At 39.1% G+C, this 22,835-nt stretch overlaps 1 protein-coding gene across 6 annotated transcripts in view; it reads left to right on the top strand.

Moving 5' to 3' along the window:
* Window positions 1-22,835, top strand: part of ANKS6 (ankyrin repeat and sterile alpha motif domain containing 6) — a 46,955-nt gene that overhangs the window by 6,584 nt on the left and 17,536 nt on the right. For all 6 annotated transcript variants that reach the window (XR_012774397.1, XR_012774398.1, XR_012774399.1 and 3 more), the window contains exons 3-11: window positions 2,179-2,223; window positions 6,983-7,187; window positions 10,281-10,387; window positions 11,852-12,000; window positions 17,803-18,013; window positions 18,623-18,672; window positions 19,701-19,904; window positions 21,752-21,917; window positions 22,604-22,773. Coding sequence is in view for 3 of the 6 variants with exons in the window: in XM_075494174.1 (XP_075350289.1) it covers window positions 2,179-2,223; window positions 6,983-7,187; window positions 10,281-10,387; window positions 11,852-12,000; window positions 17,803-18,013; window positions 18,623-18,672; window positions 19,701-19,904; window positions 21,752-21,917; window positions 22,604-22,773 (1,307 nt within the window). In the remaining 3 variants the exon portion in view is untranslated. The remainder of the gene's footprint in view (window positions 1-2,178; window positions 2,224-6,982; window positions 7,188-10,280; window positions 10,388-11,851; window positions 12,001-17,802; window positions 18,014-18,622; window positions 18,673-19,700; window positions 19,905-21,751; window positions 21,918-22,603; window positions 22,774-22,835) is intronic.

Here is a 22,835-nt window from a genome sequence, read left to right as displayed (position 1 = left end):
TGCTTAACAAGAGGGTTTGGAAGAGCTGCATCTGGATTTTTCAGCTTTGGAGTACTTGCTATGAAATCTAAGGATGTGGCTAGCCCTAGAAAGAACCTTTTTCAGATGCTACCACCCATCCAGCCATGGTGGCAGAAAGCCTGTAGGGTAGGATAGTCCACTCCAAGCTCTCTGCCACTTGTGATACCCAAATAGGCTTATTTAAGTCTTATCTAATTATGTCTATATTATACTGTCATGAGGACATGTCCACAATCCCCCAAATTGTTAATTTTTATTTAAATTTGATGTCATTCTTGCAGGTCAAGCTTCCCTTGTACTTTAAGAAGCAAGGACAAAAATCTGACATTTCTTTCTGCTTCAGAGAAGGTGTTAGCTTAGTCAGATGTTGACTCATAGGTTAAGTTGGAGCTAGGGCTTTTATACAGCCACACTGCCAGACAGAACCGGCTGACTGTAGACATTTGCTCATGACCAGTCTCTGAGGAAAAGACATCAGTTGGTTACAGTACACAATCAGACATCTGTGGGATTCACTAGTGCAGTGCTTTATACCTTGCCCATGCGTTTGCACATACAGAATGTATATGCAGGCAGAGTTGGCCTGACGGGTCTTGAAAGTCTTCTGTAGTCATACAACTTAAAGTATTGAAAAAGTCTGTTTAAGCTAGGAGAGCGGACTTGTGTTAAAGCAGGTGAGTGTTCCTGTCACCTCTGCTGAGGGGGAGTTTCCATCAGCAGAAGAGTAGTAACTAATTGGGGATAAAATGTTAATCTTCCACACAAATTTCTGCATAGGTTTTTGACCATGGCTTCAGCCGCCTCCTAGCACTGGAGTGCAGCTTTCTCTCGTACAGAAGGCAGCAGAAAAGGAACTTGTCTTCTGATCCATTGCCATAGATAGGGCGAATTGCCTTCCAAAAGCAACTGTCTTTTTAGGGCTGTTTTTGGTAACAAATTCAAAACTACTTGAAATGGCCTGGGTGTTGCCTGTGTTCTGTCCTTGTCATTGCTTCAGCTTACTCGGACGGCAGTCCTTCCTTCTGGCATCTCCTCATGGTCTCCTGCTCCCTGATGCTGCCTCTCTTCCAGGCTTTTCACATGCCACATACGGAGTCTGGTCCTTTTCTAAACTAGTCTTTCAAAATCTGTTGCTCACACACAGTTTCTTCTATAAGATCAGTTTCTGAACCGAGAGAAAATGTAGGACCCACAGCTCTCTTTTTCCCAGTCTTAAAATAAGAGTTTCTCATGGTTTTGGGGGCTTTCCAGCAATTGCGTTTGTTCAACATTTCCAAAGTACTTCCTTTGGAGTCAAGCTATGAATGTTAACCTTTTCCGTATTTTCATAAAAACGACAGAATCGGGCTCAGGAAATCTCTCAATGCCTCCTTGTTTTCCTTAAAATCTTTTTACCCCATTGGTTCTGTAGCGTCAGTAATGCTTTGGAAGATGGAGGAGGATATATTTTTCTGGCTTGAGTGGAAGGTGCAAAATATGTCACTATTTTTTCCCTTGTCTCACATAGTATCAGCAGTTTCAAAGCACTTTGAAGGCATGTCAAAGGAAAGATCCTTCACTCAAAACATTAAAATTTGTAATAATTACAGTTCTTATTGTGGGGATGATGATCTGGGAGCTGAAGGATATCTATTAATGCACAAATAGCAAGCTGTGTAGTTAAATCATCACTGTTATTTTTGTGACCTTCACAAATTCACTTGGCAATACTGAAGAGGAAATAAAAATGGGACATGTTGTAAAACTCCTTTTGAGTCACCTTTCAAAATAATCCTGTACTATTTGAGTGTTTGCTGTTGTACAGAGGATTACACCAGACCACAGAACCATACTGTGGTTCTTTAATTGATATTTTAGTCTTCCAGGCAGGAAACACAGAAGTTTCCAAATGCAATTTCCTGATAGAGAATGAAAGTTGAAAGACAAAAGCCTGTGCTGGTGCTTTATTATAGTTTGTAGCTTTAACTCAGGTGAGTCATTCTTCCCAAAGGGAATAAAAAGGTTATCAGTACTTTCTTTGTTCTTACTAAATGTATGTCCAAACATAAGTTTTATAGTACCTTTATGTAATTTTTTAATAGTTTTTGCTATAAAAATTCTACTAGAAATTTTTGCTTTTTTAATGATTGCTAATAGAAGTATTTATATTTCTTCCAGATACAGAAAAGAGGCAACCTGATGTCTTTCATGCTTTGAAATTGGGTAAGTACTGACAGGACTCTTCCACCACGTCTGATTCTTGTAACTTCAGAGCATGTTTGTTTGTTAACATGGGAAAGAGAGACGTGTTCTATTTTTACACGTGACTTTGGTTTTTTCCTTATTTTTCTTTTCATTTTAAAAGTACATTTATTTCTGTAGTTTTATTTTTCTTCACATTCCAATATGAGAAAATCTTTATGAACTCCTGCTTGTGCCCTTCATGCCAAAATGGCGTGATTTAGTAGTTCCAGTTATTCCATGACCATGCTACCTTTAATATAATTTTTTTTTTCCCTTCCTGATAAACTTGAAGTATGAAAACAAAGGTGCTAATTGGTGCAAAAAACATGCTGGCCTCTACTACATATGAGCATTGTAATTGCTCTTTAAAGTTGCTTCAAGAAAAGAGTAAGTGTCTCAGATCTTGCATGTTCTGTCATGAGCAAGAGTGACTTTCGTGAGCACGCAACTGGTAAAACTGTTCCATGGCAAACAGAAAGAGTCAGTGCCATCCTGTTGATTTAAATTTGATCCAGGCTTTGATGGGTTGCACCCGTGGTGGATGGCAAGCTGCTTTCTGGTTACCTGTTTTCCTGGATTTTCCATCATAGGAGAGTGCTGAAATTATGGGATTGGCTTGAGGCTTGCTATCAGATGGCTTTGGCATGGGAAACAGGACTATTCACTTTCTGCTGAGGTTCCTGATAATGTTGCAGGTCAGAAAACACTGCACTGTTTGCAATCTCTTTGATAGGTTAGAGAGATTCAGTACTTGAACCTTATCTGATTACTGCTCTTACAATTGGTATTTTGCCATTTAAATACGTTTTCAGCTATATGATAGCACATTTAGCCTATTGCCAGCAGTCCTAGCTATATAGACAGTCAGAAAAAAAATAGTCACTCAGTAGTAACGAAAAGTTCCTGATGGATCTATTTAATATATTTTTTTCAAATATTGGAAGATGTCATTCTCATGTGAGATTAAATCTCATGTCCAGTGAAGTCACGAGAGGTGTCCCATGAGACCTAAAAGGTTTGTTTCTTCTCCAGTCAACCTGTCCTTACTTGGGACTAAGATGCCACAGGCATTGAGGAAATGTTGGTAATACAGCCTTGTGCGTGCAGTGGACCTAATAATCCTTACTGGGGCTGTGCCTTCTGTGTCCATGGCATAGAAAATCTGGTCATAGTGCACTGAAAGCTGGCTCTACCCCTCCTGACTGTGATATGTGCATAAAGAGTAAGCAAGCTTTAGGATTGAGCACAACTGCCTCTCGTTTCAGCTTTTTTGTCCATGTACCCACTCCTGACTGTAACATAATCATAGAATCATAGAATGCTTTGGGTTGGAAGGGATCTTTACAGGTCATCTAGTCCAACCCCCCTGCAAGAACAGGGACATCTTTCACTAGACCAGGTTGCTCAGAGCCTCATCCAACCTGACCTTGAATGTTTCCAGGGATGGGGCCTCCATTACCTCTCTGGGCAACCTGTTCTAGTGCTTCACCACCCTCACTGTAAAAAATTTTTTTCTTAAATCCAGTCTAAATCTGCCCTCCCTTAGTTTAAAACCATTGCTCCTTGTCTTGTCACAACAGGCCTTGCTAAAATGTCTGTCCTCGTCTTTCCTATAGGCCCCCTTTAAGTACTGGAAGGCTGCTATAAGGTCTCCCTGCAGCCTTCTCTTCTCCAGGCTGAACAACCCCAACTCTCTCAGCCTGTCCTTGTAAGAGAGATGCTCCAGCCCTCGGATCATTTTTGTGGTCCTCCTCTGGACCCACTCCAACAGCTCCCTGTCCTTCTTGTGCTGAGGGCTCCAGAGCTGGATGCAGTACTCCAGATGAGGTCTCACTAGAGCAGAGTAGAGGGGCAGAATCACCTCCTTTGACCTGCTGGCCACGCTTCTTTTGATGCAGCCCAGAATACGGTTGGCCTTCTGGGCTGCGAGTGCACATTGTTGGCTTGTGTCCAGCTTTTCGTCCATCAGTACCCCCAAGTCCTTTTCTGCAGGGCTGCTCTTGATCCCATCATCCCCCAGCCTGTATTGAAACTGAGGATTGCCCTGACCCAGGTGTAGGACCCTGCACTTGGCCTTGTTGAACCTCATGAGGTTCACACAGGCCCACTTCTCCAGCTTGACCAGGTCAAGCCCATCCTTCTGGTGTGTCAACTGCACCACTCAGCTTGGTGTCATCTGCAAATTTGCTGAGGGTGCACTTGATCTCGCTGTCAATGTCATTGATGAAAAATATTGAACAGCACTTGTCCCAGTATGGACCCCTGAGGGACACCAGTTGTCACTGATCTCCATCTGGACATTGAGTCGTTGACTGCTACCCTCTGGATGCGACCGTCCAGCCAATTCCTTATCCACTGAACAGTCCACCCATCAGATCCATATCTCTCCAATTTAGAGAGAAGGATGTTGTGGGGGACTGTGTCAAAAGCAATCGTGAAGCCTTTGGTGTGGTTCACCTTCTTGCTTTCAACAGGGAGCTGCAACCTGAAGAGAGCTCTGAGTTAGCAACTTTCACAGTTTCTGATGGATTTTTAGATCTTTTTTAATTATTATTATTATTGTTATTTGCAAATGAGTGATTTTTGTGAAAGAAAATACCATTTTTTCTCAACATCTGTCCAAATGGATTTCAGCAATGCATCTTTAAATTGACAGTTATCTTCCAAGTTTTATTGTCGCTGCATTCCTATTGAAAAGTTAGAGGTGTGTTTCAAATGGTCAAGCCTGGCCATGGCGTTCAGATCTCATCCTGGGTTTGGTATAACGGTTTAACAGTTGTTTTTCAATTAACCATCATAACTCACTGTCTCAGGAACTTTATGGCTTTTCAAGCTGCCAGAACTGGAAATGGGCAGACATAATAGTGGAGTGGAAAGAGGTGACAGGTAGCAGTACCGGGATCTCTCTCTCAAATGTCGACTCGTCACACGTAAGCTACCAAAACCTCTTCCTAGGAAGGCCTCAGGCCTGGTAGATTTTAGAGAGTTCAGCTGCCCTTCTTGTACCCCTGTGACTTTTAGCTTGAGATTTATAAATGTTAGTGCTGGGTCGGAAGGAGTCTTAGAACGGGAGCCAAATGAATACTGGTCAGCATACTCCATTTGTTTTTTTCTGAAATACTTGGCTATGGATGGCAGCACTGTTAAAAAAACAACTCACTAGGTTAAGAAGTGACCAGGCCAGAGTTCAAAGTCAGTTCTGGAGTCTCTGTAGGTTCCAGGGTTTCTCTTTAACAAAGTCTGTGATGCGGGTCTGGGTTAAAAAAGCCACCTGCTGTCTTTTACTGAATTGGGACATAAAAAAAGTAGTTCTGTGCTTTTGTATCTTTCCCATTCCAAGAAATTAGCTGAGTGGCGCAGGTGGGTTTTAGTTTCAGTGAGCGCATTCAAGTGCCTGCAGGGGTTGTCTGGGATTCTGACTGGCTTCCCAAGGAAAACGTTCATGCCTGTGATTGAGTTGAAGGCAGCTCATGTCATGAAGCAGTTTACCATCTGAAGGTTTTTTTAAAGGTGAGAATTTTTCCATTTGCATGGCAGTTGATGATTTGCTGCTTCTTGCCTCTGTTCTGACGGTGTTACATATTCGGTCGCAGAGATCTTTTTTTTCCTCTTAGCTTCTTCTCTGTTTTTGCCTGCCATATGTCACCAAAAAAATAAGGGAGCTGGGTGAGCTTAAGCTCTCTGCTTAAGATGACCCAGACTACCTCATACATTTTTAAAAAGTGCTTGTTCCTACCTTTATTAAGATTTAGAAAAAAACCCACAACCTGATTAAAATATGTTCAGTAGCATATTTTGTACTGCTTTTCGTAATGTAGACAAGAACTCAGTGACTACCAGCCTCTTTATGTGAAAACCTGAATGTTAGGTTCACTTTTAAAGAACTAGAAAGGTGACAGGAATAATGCATTACTCTTGAGAAGGAGAAGGGAAGTTTTGCACTGGAGATTTAGTTTAAATATTGGAGGCAAAAATTTAAAAAAACCTTTCTGAATATAAGAATGTTGATCACTGGAATAGATTAATTCCTTAGGAGGTTGTGGAATTGTATCAGTAGAAGTTTTTAGAATCAGTTAACTGCCTTTGTAAGAGGAACTTATGGACCAGTGTGACATAGGGTGTTGTTCTATCTGCTTAAGGCAAAGGAGGTGTTGTTCTATCTGCTTAAGGCAAAGGATGGCCTCCACCACCTTTCAGAATGCCTTTGTACCCACTCTCTTTGATTCTAAAATTGTTGCTTTATGTGATTTCAGCTTATGGAAATGCAACAGGGATCTTCGTCCTGCTGAAGGACAAATCGTGGTGTCTCAGCATCATCAGTTTTCCTTGCACAACATCATCTTATGACAGTTTAATAGAAATATTCCCTACTCATGTCTCTTCACATGTGGGATGCACTGCAGTTTATACAGCCTCTATAGCTTAGTCATTAATTTCAGAAAATTATTCTTGTAATGGGATTGTACTATAAGTGTACAGGTGGGGAGAATGAGGGAAGACAATGCCTTGTGCTTATGCCACAATTTTATGTAGCCTGGAAAGACGTACTGATCAACTAAAAGACGAAAGATCAATACAAATATTTAGCTGTAGCGTTGCAGTTGCTCTAGTACTTTATTTTTTCTGTTTTAATTCCACTAAATGTAGACCAATGTGAGCAAATCAAAATACATATGAATTCAGTGGCTAAGCAGTTCTCTGTTGCTCATGTAGTTTATGTTTTATCACTGTTTTACAGGAAACTTTCAGCTGGTTAAAGAGATCGTTGATGAAGACCCAAGTCAGGTCAATATTACCAATGGTGACGGCGCATCTCCATTAATGATTGCGGCTGTAACTGGACAGCTGCCCCTTGTTCAGCTCCTTGTTGAGAAAAATGCTGATATTGACAAACAGGATAATGTTCATGGCTGGACAGCACTAATGCAGGCCACATACCATGGGTAAGATACATGCTCTTTTTGGGTCTAGCAGTAAAGTTTCATTCTTCGAACATCCCAATAGACAAAATCTTTTTGATACTGACTCTGGAAGCAGAGGGGTCTTACAAGAAATTGAGAGACTTGTGGTCTCAGTTTTCCATGACTCTTGCACTGCCCTCAGCTTTTCAGAGCAGACCGGAATGCCATTTGGATTTCAGAGTGAGTGGCACATTTGGGAACTTGAATCTTGCACAGTAAGTGCTGGGAACATAGTGCTTCAGGCAGGCACTAGGAGCTTTGGTGCAGATTTCAACTTCTGTCCTTTTATGTTTTTTAGTGTTTTGTAAGATAGTATCACCCCCTGCCAGGGTTGTAGGCCTACATCAAGTTGTGAAACTTAAAGGCAATCACCCTTCTACGTGCCATATTTTCCAGTCTTAAAACCACTCTTATGTTCCCCTATTCCGCCTTTAGTTTTCATGGAGTTTTCTGAAATGCACCCACTGGAGAACTGATTGTCATTTTCTCTAAAGCTACTTTATAAATGCAGGTAGGCACTTAAGAGTCAGACCCCAGAAATTGGCCTGGTACTTCACATGGGATCTCTGTCATATACTTAGCATTGTCTGAATACAGGATATTTGGTTTAGGAAGGTGAACTTTTCTCCATTGTTGTAGATGAGGCCCTCAGCAAGATGAAGATTCACTTCATGCCTGGTAAAGCTCACATTAATTGTACAAATGCAGATATTCTGCTCCAGCTTTTATTTTTAGTCAGCAGATCTCACTGGAGTATGAAAGTGCAACAAAGGGGGAAAATAGGAGGTCAAGTTGTTACTGCTTTGTGAAAATTTTCTGAAGTAGTTCCTGGGACCTACATAAGATGAGATTCTCTGCTTCCTCACCAACTCAGTACTGATAGCGATAGGCCTACTCAGCAGTAGGCATTTCACAGAAGTGCCTGAAGATCAGTTTTTCTGGTGCAGCCATTTTGCTTATCAGCAGCCACCCCAGCACACAGTTGGAGTAGTAGCAGCCAGCAGAAAGTGATGTGCAGGGCTGCTGGCATGTCCCCTTGCCGGTACTCAGGTACTCCTCTTCTCTGTGGAAGCACAGCACGCAGCTGAGTGCTGCATGTGTTCAGGTACTGCCCTTTCAGTTTCCTGGGGGACTGTGTTATGAAAATTCCCTTCCCCATTATATCAACCAGTCTTTATAGTACGAAATTGTATTAACTTTGTTAATACTCTTAATGTTTGAGGTAGTGGAATTTTATTGGAGACTTAAGTTCATGCTTAAGTAAAACAAACTAAAGGACACCAGCTCAGTGGAAAGACCAGAAGGACATCCTCACCCTAGAAATAAGGACTTGGCTTCTTGGAAACTTAGAGCTGTCCATGAAGGATAAAAGATACCCCTAGTCAACCAAGATAACGCCAGCATCATAGTCCCTCTAACATGTCTTTAAAACCCTCCCAGTGTTGTCTGGCGTCATAGATAGGTAACGATAACAAGACTGACTCCAGGGACATCTGGATCAATAGATGAGCAGCAAGAATGCTGCAGAAATACAGTTGCTTTGCGAAGTTTTACTATGATTAGTAATCGGTAGTGTGGGTGTTAGTGATTAGTCGAATTGTGTTGTACCTAAATGCTCTAAGTGTACAGGAACCCTGTGTAAAACCACATTCGGGGTGCCCCACTGTGGCTGGGACACCTCATGTGCATGAATAAATATTTGCCTTGTAATTCTATACTTCGCGTCCTAGGCTTTCTCCTTGGTCGGCATGGACCAGTTGCGAATTTTCCTAACAACTGAAGATCTTTAGCCTCCACAGAGCCTCAGTTTACCCTTTCTCAGGAGCAACAGTGGTGTGGAGGGTCTCTGGTTTGAAGGAGGGAGCAGGCAAGGTCTCTGTGAGCTAGGGCCACTAAAGGATTATGTCTCTGTGTGCCCTCAAGGTGCAGGACTGGAAAGCAGGATGGGGAGATGACACAGTTTTAAGGAAGAGAAGACAAGTGATGGGAAGTATGCAGAGGAGCTGTGGTGGGGATAAGCAGAATTTTTGTTAGAAGAGAGGAGGAACATTCCTCCTCCATTTTAGGTTGATTTTATCTGGATTGAGTTCAGAAGTGAAAACTTCGTCTGTACGGTAAGAAGTAATGCTCCGAAGTGGAGAGGTTAAGATCTGTTTGTCAGCTTCAGTATTAGAGTTTGCAGTCACCTATTGCTACTTAAGAACATTTTTGCTCTGTGTTGCTTATGCATGTCAGAGTTTGTTTTTATATAAGGTCAGTCTCTGCTCAAGAGGAGTTTTGTATTAAATATATTTTCCCTAGCTTTGTTGTCTGTTCGCTTATTTTGTAGGCTGAATTACAGTATTGTTTTTAACTCACAAGGCAAGTCCTGCTTATTTATTCAGGCGTATGAGAGGGGAGAGGGGCCAATGGGAATGGGATGGTGAGTTCCTTTTATGCAACTAGCTTTTATGAGCTTTTGTTGGAAGGTGTTTGTGTTGGTTATCATTTAATGCTGATTGTTTTTGCATTTTAAACACCTCAAGGAAGTGATAATGTGCCTTCTCAATTATATAATTTATATCTCTAATTAAGTGCAGCACTATTTGGAGTTTATAAATTATCTTCAGTCAATTTGGCTTTTCTGTATGCAGTTTCTTACCTGTTCTGAGTATGGAGCTGTGTTGAAGTATTAGTAATGGCGTATGATGACTACTGGACTGACCTTTGTCTTTACATCTGCTTTTTTGCCCTAGGCATTAATGGCCTTTCATTGGGAAGGTGTTTGGCAACAAATTCCAGAGTCAGTTCCAAAGGGTCAGCTTAAGAAACTGACTATTCAAATTAGGTTTTTTAGGCTGACTTTCTGCAGGTTGATTAGTGTAATTCATAGTGAGTAAACAGTGACTGACAAAGGAATCATGGGAGCTTCTGAATAGCTTGTGAACAAATTTTAGATTTGGTTAGCTATAGAAAAGGTAAAACTCTGATCTGTAATTGAGGAGCAATGGTATAGAAGGATAAAAATGGAGTATTAGGGTTTTCTGGTTTTTTGTTGTTTTAACATGAGCAATGCCTTTTTTTATTCCCTTAAAGAAACAAAGATGTTGTAAAGTATTTGTTAAATCAAGGAGCTGACGTCAATCTTCGTGCAAAAAATGGATACACAGCTTTTGACCTGATAATGCTGCTGAATGATCCAGGTATGTAATTTCAAAGAGCACTGAGGAAATGTACAACATAAACAGATAAATATCCCTTCCAATCTAGAAAATACATTAAAGTTGCTAGGAAGTATCCTCTGAGGTCTGGGCTGAACTGGACCAAGAAAGGATACTGCCTGAAAATGGTGGGTTTTGAGTGAGTTGGTTAGGTGAGTGTATACATTTATGGGATAACAGATTTTGTGCATTCCTCTTGCCTTTGTTTTTGAAGATGCTCCAAAATGTGTTGTTTGTGTCACCAGATCCAATTCAGTGGCATTTGACTGCGGTGGCCCAGGTATTCTGTAGTGTCATTAGCACAGAGCTATGAACTGGAGCTAGTAATTTCCACACAGTAAACAGCAGTAAAGGGACAGGACAAAGAGAGTGCAATCAGAATAAAACTAGTGAACTCCTGGCTGAACCTCCCACTAGGTCCGTAAAGGCTGAGAATAAATCACACTTAAGGGTTTCAGGTTGTATTTATGGGAGTGGTTTAGAAAAAGGCAGCATGTGTTGGGGAGATTTCAAAGAAACACATTTAGTTTTTGTTGTAGTTTGTTTAGCCTATATAATTTTGTTATTGTTAACCTTGCCTGGTACCTGAATTGCTTTATCTGAAGCCAAGAAACACTACTGCTGATGGAATTAATGTTTATTTTCTCTGTATTTACTCATTATAGTGGTTTTGGTCACTAGCAGATACCTTTCCTTTGTCAAAAGTAGATCCCTAACAGTATGAAATTTTAGAAAATAAATACAGTGAATTATTTTATAACTAACTTCTTGTAGGACAGATTAGTTTGTCTTGTTAAGTCTCTCTCTCTCTCTCTCTCTCTCTGTCAGTTCTGTCTGCCCTTCTGAAAATCTTTCCTGACTTCTGTATAAAATACAGATTTACAGAGTATTTTTTACTTTCCTGTCTTCATCTCATACTCATTCGTTTTTCTTCCTCTTCCTTTCTTTTTTCCTTACTTTTTTTGTCCACCTTTTTTCTTACCATGTCTTTTCAGTCCCTGCATTGTCCAGGCTGAACATCTCCTTTCTCTTTGGGATTTAATTTCAAGCTTCTCTTCTGCAACCTACGCTTGAAGAAAGAATATTCATTTTTCTCTACTCTCTTCTGTGTCAGGTGAGAAAAGGGAGCATCACAATATCGGTCTTAATTTCTACAAAGTGCTAGAGGAGGCAGTTCACTTGATCACACATTACTGATTCCGACTGAATAGCATGCTTATTTATATTGATAAATACCTTTAGAGAGGTGATGGTAAGACTGCAGCCCACTGTGTGGGGAGAAGGCGTGGGAAACCTAGGTCAAGAAAGGTTTTGGGGATTCATCTGCTTTGTGTTTGAGAGGTAGATCAATTACTACTTATATGGGATTTATATGGAAAGTGTCAGTGTATCATCATAATTTGGGAAAGAAAAACAGACTAAACATTATCTTAATTTTTCTTTTAGACACAGAGCTTGTACGGTTACTGGCATCAGCGTGCATGCAAGTAGACAAAGACAGGAATAAACAGAACAACAGATCATCTTTGCCTTGTTCCAGAAGTAGGCAGTCCTTAAATGTCCCAATGTTGCCAGATGACAAAGGAGGTCTGAAGGTAAATATATTCACTTTTAATAAATAACCAGTGCATTGTTTCCTGTAATGTATGAAGCAGAGAAAGTCATTGCTAAGAAGTACTTCGGATCTATTATGTAACTGGGATTTTTTGGGGGTGTGTGTTCTGAATCCCTCATTGACAGCGCTTCCTGGTTTTATGAAATGTAGCATGCATTCACCTTTCTTTTTGTCAGATGGCAAGGCAAGGGGAAGACTTTTAAGGAAGAATTTGCATTGAAGCATTTCAGTGCCTAGAAATAGATCTCATAATTAAGTAGTGGAAGGTACTATGTTCATAAGTTTGGAACTGAATTTCCATTATTACCTTAATTTTAAATCTGCCTTTAAAATCCAAATGTACTCCAGTTTTAGTAGACTGTTTTTATACTAATTGCTAATTTTTTTTTTCTTTTTTTGAAGTTGGAGTGGATGTGTTACAGGGATTTGGCTAGTATCTCCTAACATAGTGAGAAACTGTGTATTTATGTGTTTGTTCTATGTAGGAATTGCAGCAGTAGTTCTTTTATTTTACTTTTACAGTATTTAGTAGACTCTAGAAGACAGAAGGATGATGTAGGAAGGAGACTGAAGCTCTGGTAATGTACTTGAAAATACTCCTGGGACTCTGTGCGGGACAGCCCAAGAGACTGAGAGACTGTATCTCTTGTCTGCCTCTAGGACAGAGGGTAGAATTCATTTAAACCATACATGGAAACAGGCTATTGAAATGAAGAGTGGAAGAGTGTGTAGTTCGGGCTTACATGTCCTCTGGCATGCTGTATTCTTAACTTGGAATTGGTGGTAGTCCAGTAGGAAACAACATAGAGTCAGAACAAGTGCATGCCACTTAAACAAAGATATTGCGATTTCCTTTGTCTGTTTGCGAAAGAGAAGGAAAAAGTGTTAGTTTATTTTGTTGTTGTTGCTGTTGTTTATTTAGGTGAATAATTTTCAATTATGGTGTACCTCAGACTTTCCTTGAGCCCATGATCTCGCATTTTTAGTATAAATATTATCAGAGTCTTGGAAACACACATGGTAATTTCCAGGCTATTGTTGACATGACTTTTAAAGACCATTTAAAGTTCTACTTTAGGTCAAATGTGTTTTGCAGTTTTAACTATGAAGCAACAAGTGGTTATTTTCATATTATTATTCTATTATTCGATATGATACAACTTCAGTATCAATTTAGATGGACCTATTTAAGAATGCAGTTACTTAGATGGGAGATTGTCAGAACAGCTTTTGCCTTTATGGAATACAGATCAACAACAGGTCGGATTGCAACTCTTGCAGTGCTATGACGCAAAGGCTTGAATTAGGGTCATAAAAGATTATGAAGTGAAATAAAAAAAAATGTAAGATTTGTCAATGATAGATGTACACGTGTACTGACAGAAATTTAGTATTTTGATGTGTGGAATGTTTAAGTATTTGGTCTGAAAACTACAAAATATTACAGTGTTTACAAGTTAAGTCTTAATCAAGCACTTTTGCCGCAGAAATTGTATTCTGTATAGTTCTCTGATATATATAACCTCAAAGCCAATATAGCCCCCTCTTCCACCACTGCTTAATGCTTTATTAACCATTCTGTCTGACCACAAGTATGTTACGTATCTTACTCTCCTTACAAATGTTCAGAGAGGGTAAAAATGACATTTTCAGATTGGCTGGGGGGGGGTCATCAAACTCATCTCTCTTTGGACCAGCATATGAAGCGAGTGCTGAAGTGAGGGACCTCTCCTGCATTTTGTAGCAACAGTGCATGGAAGCACTGGACAACTGCTCTGTGCTGAGCCAGGACAGTAAACCAAAGATATTTATGGTGACTCAGCCAGTACATAAATTTTCTGTCTAGATCAGTGCAAATGATGGAATGTGGGGTCTACAGAATCATGGAAATGTAAAAATGAGAGGGAAGTCGAGAGGCCCACCTGCCTTTATGTAAGGAGACAGAATGAACATGCCAAGAACATCCTTGACGGAAGTTTCTGTTCTCTCTTCCTTCACTGGGGTGAAGAAGGTCCCTTGGTCTCATGGTCTCCGTCAGCACCCAGTTCCACTGCTTGTTGCTTCTTGCAGTCAGAATTTCCCCCCCTGATCTAATCTATATCTCTCTTGCTGCGTGTTGATTGATTCTTGTTCAGTGGCCACCTTCATTTTTATAAGAACTATATAAATACTTAAAGAATTATCATATTCTCTTCAATCTTTTTTTTTCCTAGCCTGAACAAAAATAATTAATTCAGATTTCCTTGTTTGCATGTTATGTTTCCTAAACTTCTTACTATGTCTAATTTGTCTGTATCTGTCAACGTGAGGGATCCAAAACGAGTCATGAGAATCCAACTAGGGTCTCAGTATCACATGGTGGTGTACTGGTGGTGTACAAGTTGCGTGTTGTGTGTTTGTATCAGTTGTGTGTTTCATGCTGTTATCAGTGAAATTTGCCTTTTTTGCAGCAGTAAGACACTGTGCATCTACACTTTGTGGTATGTTACGACTCTGATTTTTTTCTTTAGTACAGCTGCTTTGCTACTTCCTTTTATGTATTTGTACACTTGATTTCTTCTTTTTACATGTCAGCTTGATCCCTGCTGAATAATGTCAATTTGTCAGTGTTTAAATTCAGAGTATCTAAGGTGTTCACGAAACTGTCCAGATAGATGTCTTCCATAGACTGTGCAAAATATGTTATGTTTCATTGTTGCTGTTGTTAATGAACATTTCCAAACTCCTGTTTCACTCCACGAAGTATGTCCTCCCAATTTGAGATCAAATTGTTGGTAATTTGTCTCTTAGTATGTTTTTTGGCTATGGTGCTTTCCCTATATTAATTTTGCTTGAACCATCTTTTCCTCAGTCACTCGATGAATGTTGCATGGAATAGCGATAAAAGCTGTATTAAGTCAAGCTATGTTACAGCTTTTCCTCCCTTCTGCCCACTTGACCAGTTATGCTGTCAGAGAGAGCAATTGATTTGGTGGGATTTATTCCCAGCAAACCTGTGCCAGCTGTCTCTTATGAGCTGTGATGATGTACAAAGTTTTTTCAGTGATGTCCTTTCAAGTTAAGCTTTTTGATCAGTAAATTCTGAGATTTTCCTCTTTGGGGTAGCGGTGATTATGTATTTGCCTTTGGCCTGATTTCTGTAACTTTTTCCATCCTCTTAACTTATCTTTAAGATAATCAATATTTGTTCAGAGATTGTGTTGTCTGTAATTAGGGTAATTATAATCAGTCTTGTCTGGTTTTAATTTGTGTAAGCTCATTGAAATATTCTTACCCTGTTAAGCAAATGCACATCTATGTTCCTACCTTCCTCCTGTTAATGGTATTCATACTAAAATATCTGATCGCAACTAGGCTGCTTTTGAAGTTTAAAAAAAACCAAACCCTTTTCAGTGTCTCCTGTTTGATCACTTTTATCATTAACTAGTAGACTTTTTATTTTGTTGTGTGTTTCTTTTATTTGTAATTTATGCATAATACAGGCCCTTGTTCCTTTACCTACTGATTACGTATTGGATAACCATGATCTCATTCTTTACCCCTTTCATACAGGAACTGTTAACTGCTTTGTTTCTCACATTTTGTGGACTTGAAAACAAAGTTGTGCCTTTTCCATATGCAGAAAGTTTATTTCCTCTCTTTTATTCCTGCCTGTGCTTCTTCAGCAAGTTATGCTCCCAATGTCAGTATTAGAGCAGTGTGAATTATCACATTCAGTTTCTTTTTTAGATTAAAGTTGTTTGAGGGCAGAGATTTCCAGTTCTTCCTCTTATTCTTTCATTCCTAATATTGTTACAAAAGTCTAAGGTATTTCTCAAGTGGCAACACCATTTTTCTGTTCTTTGATACTATTGCCTTCTCCCCCTGCTACTAGATTTCAGCCTTTTGACAGACACTATTTTTAACCATAAATGCATTTTTGTTACTTGGCTACTTCAGCCTAGTTTAAAGCCCTTTATTCCAGCTTCTGTACACGTGTGATGTGGTAGGGTATATGGAGAGGCCACAATCTTCTGCAGCAGCAGACTGGAAACTCCAGAGCTCAGACCCACCATACTCTGAACACCAGAGGACATGATGAACCTCTCCACTATCATTCCTTTCTTGCTGAAGAGCAGTAGTTTTTTATATGGTAACATAGTGGCTGTACTTAATCCATTTTGGGTTAGTTTGTGGTGCAAGCATATGTTAACGAAGCAGAAGCACTGTGAAGAAGAGTGCCAAAGATGCTAGGAACTTAGAAGTGATCTTTGTTACAGAGGCAAGCTAGCTTCAGTGAACAAAAACAAACCACACTGGGCAAGCAGTCTCTTTTGTAAGCTCATTGTACTCTGTCTTAAAACTAGATGGATTTTTTTGCCCTTTCAGTTCCTTTTGGAAGGTGAATAAATGCTGACCTGTGTGGGTTTTACTGCTTTCTTGGAACTATTTGTCTCTCTTGCCTTTTTCAGTCAGGTCTTTGTTGCTGAAAGTAATGTAAATCTTTATTAGTTATGGCTCCAAAGAGATACAAAGGTCTGAGAACTCTATCCATTACTAATGCTCTGTGCAGATTTAAAATCTTTTTAATGATCATCTGCTAGAAGGATTGATTTACAGGGAATAAGTTTACAGTTTATATTACTTCTACTGTATGACAGTTGGGAAGACATATATCAGTAAGCAGCTGAAAAATGTTAAATGCAAAGGAGAGAGGGGAATATGTATGGTGAGAAGGAATGGCTAAGAATAAAGAGTGAACTGGGAAAGTGTGTTATCTGGATTGGATATCACGTAGAGCTGCCTTGGTGAAGTATCGTCACTTTTACATGGCTTCAGTTTTTTTTTTTTTTAAGTATTACAGAAAGGAAAGCAGAAGCTTTACTAAGAAATAATCAGAAGATATTTATAATCTGACTTAATTACCTACAAGCCACATAATCTTTAATACAGATTGCATAGATCTTCTTAATATAGCCTATAGGTCTCGTATAGTCTAGAGAAAAGTCCTGCTAAATACTTGAAGCATCTTGCACTGTCTGTCTGTAAAAATGTGTAAGTCTGTAAATGCTTGGATAAATTTTATTTTGAGCAAAGATGGTCCTTTCATGTAACAGTTTGCACATATGTGATACCTATATGGATGGAGGTTGTAGGTGCAGTAGTCCTAAGGTTTGTGTTGTTTTCACACCTGGTATTTCCTTGCCTTGCTCTTTTTCAGTTTATAGTCTTTCCAGTCTGACAGGGTTTAAGTTATCTGTATAGCAGCACTGTATGGATTGTGGATCTTTAGTTTGACAGGAATACTATCAGAACTCTTCCAGTTTGCCACTGATTTTGAAAATGTTAAGGAGAAGCTTTTCATGCAGATCGGATAAACTTCTGTGCACACCTCTAAAAAGCAGAATATGTACATGCCAGTTCATTGATGCCAGAGAGTGTAAGAATGGATGGCGAAATTGGAAGTTAATGGGAAGATTAAATATTTGCAATGTAGCTGTAAAAATTTCCTATTCAAATTTCCCTAATGCTTTTATCTACCTTGTCTTTCCAGATAGCATGGAAAAATATTGTAAGGCATTTGCCAGATGAAAAATAAGGAAAGAGATTAATCTTATGCATACAAATTATGGTGAAGGATTCTGTTGATAATTGCAAACCACTTTAACACTGCTTTTGTAGTTTATCTCAAAAACTTCTTGACAGATTTATCACTGCTGTAAGGATTACTTAATTGTACATTTCTTTTCCTCTCTTTTTCTTCTCATTGGAACTGAATTGTTGTGTCTTGTTATCAATCTAGTCCTGGTGGAGCAGGATGTCCAATCGATTCCGCAAGCTGAAGTTGACTCAGACATTGCGCCATGGATTTTCTTCCAATCCGTTTGTGCCCTTTCCTGATGAGCCTGAACCATCATTAAATTCTACCATAAAAGCAGTTTCACAGGGTGATACGGACACCTCTGGAAACCTTGATGCTGCTACAGCTCGGATCACAAATAACAAAGCTAGTGGTAAAGCCAGACTTGTCTTGCGGGAAGTGAGGTCTCATGGGGTAGTCAAGATGATACTTTTTCTAATATATTGATTTAGTTTTTATTTAGCTTAATACAACTGAAAAGACCTGTAATATATTTGTAGCATATAGAAAGAGAGATGTTTGTACTCCTGACTGTTTGTCATGCTGAATGCTGAGTGCAGCATCATTTAAGCAGGAAAATGCTAATATAGCCATGTTACTGTTGTGTAGCAAGCACCATGAAATAGGACAGTAGAGACAGGTCACTCAAAAGTTGTTAGTATCTTTGATAAACTAATTTATGTAATGAAAATCAATTTATTTAAACAAAAAAATAATTCTGAGAAGAGAGATTGGAAAAGCCCAAATCGTAAAGCACGTCTACTGAAATTGTACAGCTCTCCATGCAAAACTCCCACAGTTTGTGATGTGAAATAAGACTATTGGCTTAACTTTAATTTAGGTACATGACAGTGTCACTGGAAATCTTGGTTCTGTGTGCTTACTGAGGGTAAAGCTGTTGAATGTTTGAAAACAATAAGCTGTCCTTGAGAGCAAAAGTAGGAGCCTGTAAACAATAAAACATCATGTATATATTTTTCAGGTGTAAACATTGCAAAAGGAGGAAAGGATGATGAATTATTGACAACCATGGTATGTCGCAGTGTTCTTGGTTTGTTCAGTGCAATTCAGGAGGTCATGCAGCTCCCATAATTTTTTTTTTTTTTTTTTTTAACCTCCTATCCAAGTCACCATTAGAAATAGAGCTGTCGTTTGTTTAAAGTCACTAGACAGGAACTGGCAGTCTGTGATACATCAGTAGTTCTTAGACTAGGAAGTACTGCAAGTAGTATGGTATGGAAGCTGTTCACAAGTCCTGATTTTTTTTCAAGAGTTAGCCATACCTTTGTATGATCAGCAATGAATTAGTAAAATAGATGGAACAGCTGATTAGTTGCTGACAAGCAGTATGCTGTGAGGAAGACATGGATGGAACATGTTACAATGTGAAAGTGAGAAACTACTAGTAGAGGCAACCATGAAATATTTAGTTCAGGATGTTTATTTGTATTATTCTATTTCTTCTTCTGTTATTCTGTAGCTTTAAATTCCCCTACAGCTTACTCCTTGGAGATGTCATTAAATTTGGCTGGTTATCCTTTATGTTCTTTTTTAAGAAGATTGAGTAACTTTTGATGTGACTGACTGACAGAACTCCAGGGAGCCAAATCAGCTGGAGTTTTTTCTCATTTCGGAGAACACATAGAGCAGGAACAGGCAGTTGTTCACTGTTTCCAGGTGTCCTTTCTGGGAATACAGACAGGACTGCCTTGTTATTTCTTTGGAAATTAATTGTTAACATTCCTGTTAAAATCAATTTGAAGCAAGATTCAGCCCAATGAAGGAAGAGACAGTTTCTGCCACTTAATGAACTATATTCATTGTATTAAATGGATGAGCATACTGATAGGTGCTAGAATGTCCATTGGATTATTTCTTTTATTATGTGTTGTTCATCTTCACAAATACTAGTTTTGTGTCTTGTTTCCATTTTATTTTGTTTAAAAATGCATTTGTCTCCATCTTTTTATTTAAGTTACAATTTTGAAACTACATCATCAGTTCCCAGGAATCTTTCTTAAGAAGAGGCTCTTTTCTTTTTCCCTGTTTCCCTCTCTCAGTTGAGAAGTAGCGCTCCATTTACCAGGCTGCCCAGCGATAAACTGAAAGCAGTGATACCGCCTTTCTTACCGCCCTCAAGTTTTGAGCTTTGGAATTCTGACCGAACGCGACTCAGCAAAGATGGCAAAGCTGAACAGATGAGAACAGCCTGGCCACAGAGAGCAATCAAGCATGATTTTAACAGCAGCGGGAACTCTGATATAGTAAGCAAACAAAATGTGTATAAAAATACTGTGTTATGTCAAGGCCATGCTGACTGGTGCGCCACACTGTGTTTCTGATTAGAAATTACTTTAAACCCACTGTCTCAGTGATGGCTTGTCCTTTTAAGCTCTGCTGTTTAGGAAGAATACACATCTCTATGGAAGGAACATAAATGGAACAGAAGTTTGTATGAAATGAAATGAGTTGTTTGCTGTTAACCAGAATGAAGTTGAACCCTAACAAATTTGTTGCAAACTGCTAAAGTGGCTGCTGGTTCCACCTATATATTTTAGTTGCCAAAGTAGGTACAGTCATTGGAGTGTGGCGGAAACTGCTCTGATTTGGAAGAAGACTAGGGGCAGAAGAAAAGAATGAAAGTTTCTCAATTTTTAGGAGCTGCGGGGGAGGGAAGAAATATCAGTGAGACATAAATATACAGACATAACATTCTGAAAGATTAGTAATAGATAAAATTGTAGCAATTAGTGGTCAAGTGGGCTTGAAGGCATACAGCCTTAAAGTGCAAGTACTGTAAAAAGGGAAAAAGTCTGAATAAATTCTGGTTTTTACAGAAGGAGCTTGCCTGATTCTACAATGTTTTTAGTGAAAATGCAAAACAAAAGGAAAATAGCTCCTTTGTCTTGAGACAGGAAGCAAAACAACCTTGACAACCTTTGCGTTCATAGGTAGTAGGAAAAAAAGGAGAAGTGCTTACTCCCCTGATTTTAGACTCTAATAGCCAAGTGTAGAGAAGTGTTTATTTTACTAGTCCAGAACTGCATTTCATGTCAGTTCTAGAAATGGGACAATGAAGACATTTTAGAAGGAATTTTTTTCTGTCTTCCTTCTTTAAGTGAAAGTTAGCTTAATACCAGTAGAGGTGATTTAGATGGAATAAGGTGGTGTATTAGAAGGGAACTGATAGATCACAAGAAGGTAAATGTTCATCATCCTGAAAAAGAGGATTGTAATAACATAAGTGGATAATTGGTCCCCATATATAAAATGAGGAGCAGGGGAAGTAGGGGAGGACTAGCCATTGATCCTTCTGTGGGGAAGGAAGGACTTTGCTAAGGAAATAGGGAGAAGGAGAGAAACTTAGTAAGTCAGAGTTGGAAGAAGTGATTGAGCAACAGGGTAAGAAACATGAAAAAGCTGAGCTGCAAGAGGCATATGTCAGATGGTTGGCAGTGGCCAGTGGTGTAAAAGCAAAAAGAATTAAAGGAGGATGTGGATGTGGCTGAGGATTTGTCTAGCGTATAGCTAGATCATTAGTGCCTCAGTTAACAAGAGTCAATAAAATGGTGCAGGTAGATGTTTAGATTGAAGGGGATATGAAAATGCAACTGGAGGAGAGAAAGTTCATGTCACTTGTTGCAGCTTAGTAACAAACAGGGAATCATATGAGATACTTCTCATCTCATATGATGGATGAGAAGTAGGTGGTAGCTGTTTTGTAAGATGGGAGAGACAAAACCAGGATTCTGCAGGAAAGAAGTTTCATGTGTGATCATTCCTCCCCCCCCCTCCCCCCCTTGTAATATTGTATATATCATATCTCAGGTGCATCATATATGCTCATTTTATGTTGGCCAAAGGTTAAGGAGAATTAATGCCTTTATTATGGTGTCATTTCTTTTGTTGAGTATATATATTCATTGTGTATATATTTATATAAATATATATTCAATATATTTGTATGTGTAAAATAAGATTATTTCTGATATCCCTTCTGTTCTTCAGTGGAAGTTTCAGAACTTATGATAAATAAAATAGGAGTTGAAGTTTGATCTTTGTTTTGCTCAAACAAGAAAGATGAAAATTATTTTTCTTTTTTGTTTTCCAGACATCTGTTAGCAAAGGTACTAGACCAGTCAAATTACCAACATTTGCAAGAAGACCTGCATCTCCTTCAAATTCCAACAACTTCAACCATTCTCCCCATTCTTCTGGTGGATCCAATAACATTGCGGGAATTAACAGGCATGGAGGAGAACTGCATAACAGATCAGGTACCATGCTGCTTTTATTTTTAATAAGAAAGGCATTTGTATCTGGTTCAGCTAAAAAATTAGTGATTGTGATGATCGTAGAAGATATTAAACCTCTTCTGAGGGCTCCTACTGCTGTATAAGCAAAATTTCTATAAATTTGTTGGAACAGGATTGAACTGTGGACACCTACATAAGGGAACAAAAGCCTCACATCTGTTATAGAAGTCTCATAGGTTAGCCCCTGTCTCAGAAAAAGCATGTTGATTTTATTGAGTCCACCCACAATGGATCAGGTGGATGCTTGTTCATTGTAACATACATTTCATAGAGCTGTCTCTTACCCATGTTGCTTGCTTTTTGTTTAAAATAAAAATCAGTTTTCAATTAAAAACAAAGCTGCAAGCATTGTATCTGGCAGCTGTAAAGACAAGATGGTGAAGCAGCTCACGAAACCTACATCCAACAGTATGAAAGTCAGCTCTGTGTGTGTATAGACAAGGCTGGCTTCTCTCTTCTCCTGCGGCTGATTTTTGTTCCCTTTCCTGAAAGCTACTGAACAGGTCTGAACCTTACAATTCTCTCTTTTACTTTATCCAGTCCGTTTTTAAAAGAAAGTGAGTGGTGGAGAGAGGTGAATTAAGAATTAACAAATGTTCTAAAATTATGGTTTCCTTGACTCTGTTTTTATTTTATTTTTTTCTTAGGTGGCAGTGCAGATAATGTTTTGTCTCAGATTGCAGCCCAAAGAAGAAAAGCAGCAGGCTTACCTGAACAGAAACCCAGCCAACAGCATAGTCCAGTCCAGACAACTCCTTCATCCACTCTGTCTGATTTGCAGTGTGCTCAAATTGTTGGCAACGGACATGTTGTAAAGGTACAGAGAAATGTAAATTTTTGTACTTCCAAACTGGCTAATTTTAATAGGTCATGTCTCAG

This window comes from Mycteria americana, chromosome 2 (genome assembly GCF_035582795.1).
Source record: "Mycteria americana isolate JAX WOST 10 ecotype Jacksonville Zoo and Gardens chromosome 2, USCA_MyAme_1.0, whole genome shotgun sequence".
Classification (NCBI taxonomy): Eukaryota; Metazoa; Chordata; class Aves; order Ciconiiformes; family Ciconiidae; genus Mycteria; species Mycteria americana.
This window is presented reverse-complemented; position numbering and strand designations above follow the sequence as displayed.